The sequence below is a fragment of the Sitodiplosis mosellana genome, unplaced genomic scaffold (assembly GCF_009176505.1).
Source record: "Sitodiplosis mosellana isolate CC-2019 unplaced genomic scaffold, AAFC_SMos_1.0 Smas_scaffold_2, whole genome shotgun sequence".
NCBI classification, from domain to species: Eukaryota; Metazoa; Arthropoda; class Insecta; order Diptera; family Cecidomyiidae; genus Sitodiplosis; species Sitodiplosis mosellana.
The window spans coordinates 5,142,661-5,148,922 of record NW_022595245.1 but is presented as its reverse complement, the minus strand read 5'-3'; the positions used below and the strand labels follow the sequence as shown (position 1 = coordinate 5,148,922).

General features: G+C 34.6%; 1 protein-coding gene across 1 annotated transcript; it reads left to right on the top strand.

Annotated features, from left to right (window-relative positions):
- The first annotated feature begins 3,530 nt into the window (after positions 1-3,530).
- On the top strand, positions 3,531-5,988 carry LOC129565309 (lipase 3-like). Its single transcript, XM_055440050.1, has 7 exons — positions 3,531-3,845; positions 4,080-4,315; positions 4,400-4,581; positions 4,641-4,711; positions 4,990-5,079; positions 5,178-5,336; positions 5,512-5,988. The coding sequence occupies exons 1-7, from the start codon at positions 3,639-3,641 to the stop codon at positions 5,950-5,952; spliced, it is 1,386 nt and encodes a 461-aa protein (XP_055296025.1). The 5' UTR covers positions 3,531-3,638; the 3' UTR covers positions 5,953-5,988.
- The last annotated feature ends 274 nt before the right edge of the window (positions 5,989-6,262 follow it).

Genomic DNA, 6,262 nt, shown 5'->3' with positions numbered 1-6,262 from the left:
GGCAAAATGAAGAAGAAAACTTCACACATAAACACACACACACAACAAACAACAAACATGAGAATAATTATTAGATGCATAAGAAACCGAATTTTTAACAATGACTCTTCGTTACGTCTAAGTGGTTATGGTGTTTTTCCGTTTTTTTCTCTCCATTTTTTTGTTCGCATTATTTCTACTTGTATTTTGGTACATTTTCATTAACGATTCTTCGTTTTTCCATTTCATTTTGTCAATTTTTGTTCGATCGAATTTTTATTTTCAATTCTTTTGTTCTTCAATTAATTTTTTTTTTTGGCAGACACAACTTGAGTACCTTTCCAATTTTTTCAATTTTTTTTACAAATCCAAATCTACTCACGGTTAAGTAAATTTCTTTTAAATATTCGTAGCCAACAGCAACATATTTAAACAATAATTCAATCATTGTGGTTTTACTTTTCAAGTGCTAACATTTTTATTAATGAACAAATATGTCTATTTATGTCGTTTTTATGCAAAATTCAAATTACAAAAGAAGAAAAATATTTTTTACAAAACAAAGAAGAAATCAAGATCGAAATACGTTTGAACAGGCTCATGTTGGTTCACAATCGCACCTGATAGGATGTATTCGAAGACACTTCAAAATGAGTTAAATTCCAAAAAATCAACAATTTCTCCTTCCAAAACAAGAAACCCAAATTGAAAATTCGATGTTAGTTTTCGTTGACGTAATTTTTCGATGAGCGAATCAAGAGGGGAACACGTTTTATGTTTCATATTCAACACCAAAAATCACTCCATTCGCATCAGTACAAAATGGGACAAAATTCAAAGAGTCAAAAAAATAAATAAATAAAATTTGCTGTGCCTTAGCATGTCGTTAAGTGATAAAAGTGATACAATGATTTTGACAAAAAAAAGGAGAACCAACAGAATTGTTTTTAATTCTATGAATCCGTACAAATAACAAACCTCTGATTCGCCATTGAACAAGAACGTTCGCTCATTTCTCTAGAAAACTATAAATTACACACTCATTTCCTATCAGGCGGCCAACAACAACAATCTGAACATTTGGCAAAATGAAATTAAAATGTTTGAATCAAAAGAATTTTTCGAGAGTTTTCATCATGTAAAATGTACTAAATCTGCATTGTAGTAGCTGGATAATGACTAAACAATTTAATAAGAAGTGAGACTGTTATTCCAATGTGATAAAAGAAAAAAATTGAATAAAAATTTATGTAATGAAAAAAAAAACATTCACACCATGGTCTTTATCTTTTCCAAAAAATTTGATTTTCAGGCTGCGCAGTGGGACCGCAGTGAAGCAACTGGGGTTGGTTCGATATGGGCAGACCGATAGTTTATCGCCTGGTAAATGAAATAATTTTTCGACATAAAAGCGATACGTTTATTTTTCGAAAATGCATGAATTTGTCATACACTAGCGTAAAAGCAGCTGGCGGTATTAGAGACTCCGCGACGTCTGGAACGTCGCTTAGATGACTAACAAAATGCCAATAATCACTATCATCATTTGAATTAACCAATAACCAACACTACCATAATAGAAAGTGCAATCAGCTGTGCTTGGAACTTTTCAAGTCCTTTCTTGAATTCTGATTCGCAACGGACTTGAACAACCTTGAGTATTGAATAATCGGTTGGTTTATCGGCATTCTATGGAAGAAAAAAAAAATACTGACATCAAAAACAAATGCGATATGAATATTTCTACGAAAATTACTATGTTCAGACTATCAATTTTTGGCCGACGGCTATATGATTCACAAGTTGATCATTACACTGCATTGAAAGTTGACGTAATCAACTATGTTTCGAGTCCAGTTGTAATCATTATCAAACAAAACAATTCCACAATGGAAAAAAGTCCCCCATATCGAACAATATTTTATCGAGATGAAGAAATCACATACGGAAAAGTCTCAATCACAACATGTCTGCAATCATACATATGTCTCATGTATCTTGTGCACACCTGAATGAGTTGTATCAGCTGTTGGAGACATACTGTAAACATAAACAAAAAAAAGCTTTCATAAGCTTCGAAAATCAACTTGAAAACAAAACACAAAACACGTCATTGAGAAATAGTTTCATATTGCAGCCATTGTAAATTATCCCCCCGAAAAATTTGCAATTGTACACACACTCAACTGATAAAGCCAGTTGGGTACAATTCAATTTTTCCGTTTATAATGAAAAAAAAAACAACAACACCATAAACTTAAGATATAAGCCGTTTAGGTGCAATGGAATGAGGAACAGCCGTGGGGTCTATACGTAGCCACAAAACCTAATCTATGTGTTTGATAGTGAATCGTAATGTTGAAAAGCTAATTTCGGAAATTCACCGTGAACACACACCATATTGGCGGAAAGTTTTTGATATTGTTGGGGAATTACACATTTATACTAAATACTGGTCCAGAAAATGCTTCTGATTGAGGCCAACACCTCAAACGAGTCTTCTTTCATTAGTAATCGTTATCTATCGTCGATTCGCCTAAAATCTAGGGGGATTTCTCACGAAAAAAATGAATGAATTCTTATAAATTTTGAAAAATTTCTTCAATTCGGTCCGATTCAATCAATTTTTGTCAATTCGTGTAAATAAATGTACATTTACACTGAACTTTTGAATTATGCTTCAATGAAATTGTTCTGGAAGTGGGTTTTGGTGGATCTCAAGGATCGTTCAGAACTGCTCCCGGTTCTGGAAGTGGATCTTCAGGATGGGCCAGGGCAATGTCAAACTGGATCTGGTCCATCCTGAGGATCCACCAAAACCCACTTCCAGAACACTTTTATTCAAGCAAAATCGTCATTTCAGTACATTTTCATACAATTTCAATAAAAAAGAAGAAATAATAGAAAATTTTGCACATTTGCTCAAACAAAAAGTTTGAGAAATCCCCCTAGCCTAAAATAGGCTATGCTAACGTCATGATTACGAATACATGAATCAAAACAATAATAACATGTTCGAACTTTCGAGGCGATAAAGAAAAAATACGGAAAAACCGCACCATTTTAATGTATAAATATTATGCTGATAGTGTACTAGTAGTAGTTCACAGGCGTCTAATTGAATGTCATTATCATATAAAAATGGTTTTAATTCCAACGAAATATTATCTTGTTGCAGACACCGTATGAATATGTTTGTTTTTAATGTTTTCGTCTTCAATTAAACAACGCTGGACTGAATGAATGGTAATCTTGTGCAATTTGCCATCACATGCAGTGCGTATCTACTATTAATTTTCCACGTGATTTTCGAAATCGCTTATCAAACGTCACGTTACTACTCTAATGATTCCCGGCTCTACTATCTCATATCGTGTTTGATATTTGTAGACCTTGGCCAAACCACATCAAGTACAACACTGTGAGTGTGCTTTTGTATAAATACGATGGGCAACCTTTTCAACAGCATCAGAACGGTAAGTTCATCGAAAGGTGATAGACTACACTGAATAATTATTGAATCATTTGCTTCTCACCCGGAAGAAAAGCCGATCGACGAAATAAAAGTTTAAAACAATTTTAATTTCATTCATATAATTTGTACCAGTATCAATTGATTTGGTAATAGTAAATAGAGTCAATTGCTAATTACATTCAACATGTATAACAATATATTGACTTGCGCACTGATATTATGTGTATGGCTGCAGCCATTGCATGCTGCGACCAAAAGACAAGCTACCTACGGTTCACCCGTGCAAGCCGCGGGAAGTCCTAATTCGCCATCGTTTACCTTGACAAATGAACAACAAGCCAGTTTGCCACCAATTCCATTGGACATTTATCAAGACTCACTCCTTCCAACGGTAAGGGTTTTTTGCGATTTTTGTTTTTTGCATTTTCATTTTTTTTTAACCAAAAAAGTTAATTTCGATTTCAATCAATTGAATTCCACTTTCATTTTTGTTCAATCAAAAACTTGATCGATTGGAAAATTCAAAAGTGATCATTTGTTCAAAAAAAGAAAAAAAATCGTGACAATAAAATCATGTTATACGTGTTATATTAATAAATTCGTCCTTATTCATGTTCATCAACAGCCTTTGTTGCCATTCAAACATGGATACGTAACCGAAATACATCGTGTTGTAACACCCGATGGTTATATCTTAGAGGTGCATAGAATTGTTTCGTCTCCACTTCGAAGATCGTCCAAGGCGCTGAAACCAGTGGCTTTTCTACAACATGGATTCCTTGATTCGTCGGCCACTTGGGTCATGTCTGGACAAGAACACGGATTAGGTTATGCTTTGGCCGATGAAGGCTACGACGTTTGGTAAATAACGATTACTAATGTTTGATGTACCGTCAATTTTGTATATGAAGAAGACTCGTTTATATATAATGGTTTTAATTAAAGGATGGGTAATGGACGTGGCAATGTTTATTCACGCAAGCACATATTGTACGATCCCGATGGCAGTCGGTCAGATCGTGAGAAATTCTGGAGCTTTTCTTGGCACGAAATTGGCATGGTTGATCTGCCATCGATGATCGATTACGTGCTAAACGCAACCGCACAACCAAACATGTTTTACATAGGTATATATTATTATAGATTTGAATTCATAAATTGAATTGATAAATTGAAGAATTGACAGGACATTCGCAGGGGACAACTGCCTATTTCGTTATGTGCTCCGAACGCCCTGAATACAATGCAAAAATCAAGGTTGGTTTCTAAATTGGCATATCGTCCTAAAAGTACAGATAAACCTTAGCACTAGCAATCTGTGCCATTTTTCATAAGGCGTCTCCACTCGCATTGAGTTTGTATTGTGAATGTTAAGGTGCGTGCAATGCCCTTCAATGTAAAAAACAATACAAGTGGAGTTGATACACGGGATTTATCTGTACTTTTGTGCTCTTTCGATCTATGATGAAAAAACAATACCTCAATAACACATTATTTTGAGATAGTTCACTATTCTTACCGTTTTTACTTTCCAGATGATGCACGCCCTTGCACCGGTTGCTTATATGAATCACGCAGTATCACCTGTGGTGCGATTGGCTGAATTGGTTCCAACCGCTCTACAGGTAAGTTCATGGAATAAAATTGTTGAAATAACAATGCGTTATGCTTTTCATAGATTTTGAGAACAATTCGAGATATGATCGAATTTTTTGTTCCACAGAGAGTGGCCGAAATGTTGGGTGCATATGAAATTCTACCCTCGATGGACTTATTCAAATTGCTCGGACAGCAATTGTGCCGGGACACGTCACCAATCATTGCAATCTGTGAAAGTGTGCTATTCTTGATCACCGGCTTCAACGAGAGAAATTTAAATGCCGTAAGTACTTTGATTGGTCATTATGGAATCTTTTCTTAAGTCATTATCCGCTCTTTTTATGATCATGTTATTATGAATTGTGGAACAAAAAATACCCGGTTCATTGTGGATAATATTTCAATCATCATTAAAAATAGGAATTAATCATTTGTTTTTGTTTTTCTTTTCACAACAGACATTATTCCCAGTGTATTTGTCACACACTCCAGCTGGAGCGAGCACTTATCAACTTGTTCACTTTGTCCAAGAAGCTCAATCGGGACGCTTCTGTCAATTCGATATGGGCACACCACAGGATAATATGCAAAAATACGGCAATCCTACACCGCCAGAGTACAATTTAGCAAATGTCAGGTCACGTGTTATTTTGCACTACTCGGATAACGATTGGCTCAGCTCACCAATTGATGTCCGAAGACTTCACAAAAATCTACCGAACGCCGAAATGAATCACATTCCAGATGAGAAATTCGAACACATGGATTTCGTATGGGGCATTGGTGCTAGATCCGTTTTGTATGAACCCATTATTGCTTCGATGAAACTTTTCGATAAACTCGTCGGCATGCAAACAATCGCCAAAAATCTAGTCAACTATCAACAAAATTATTTGTGAATTTTTGTTATTGTCAATTTCATTAATATTTTGTTAAGATTTCAATTAGTGATTGCATTTTCATAGTTCCCATTTTTTTGTTAAGACAATCTTAATCAGTACGTACTTATTGTTAAATTCCTAAGAATTCTTACTTGGTTAGATGATCACATCAAAACTCTTTAAACTTAGGTTTGAATTCTGTTCTCGTTGTTGATAGTTTTTTAAATTGTTCAGCAATTAATTTTCTACTATTTATTTCATTCGAGTGCCATTTTCATAGTAAGTTTATTATTGATTAATAAAAATTACGTATATTTGATATGATTTG

What these genes read in the sequence shown, in the direction of transcription:
- LOC129565309 (XM_055440050.1), top strand. Translation starts at nt 3,639, where the DNA reads ATGTATAACAATATATTGACTTGCGCACTGATATTATGTGTATGGCTG. An exon ending in AATACAATGCAAAAATCAAG is followed by an intron (nt 4,712 to 4,989) that starts GTTGGTTTCTAA and finishes TTTACTTTCCAG; the next exon opens with ATGATGCACGCCCTTGCACC. An exon ending in TGGTTCCAACCGCTCTACAG is followed by an intron (nt 5,080 to 5,177) that starts GTAAGTTCATGG and finishes TTTGTTCCACAG; the next exon opens with AGAGTGGCCGAAATGTTGGG.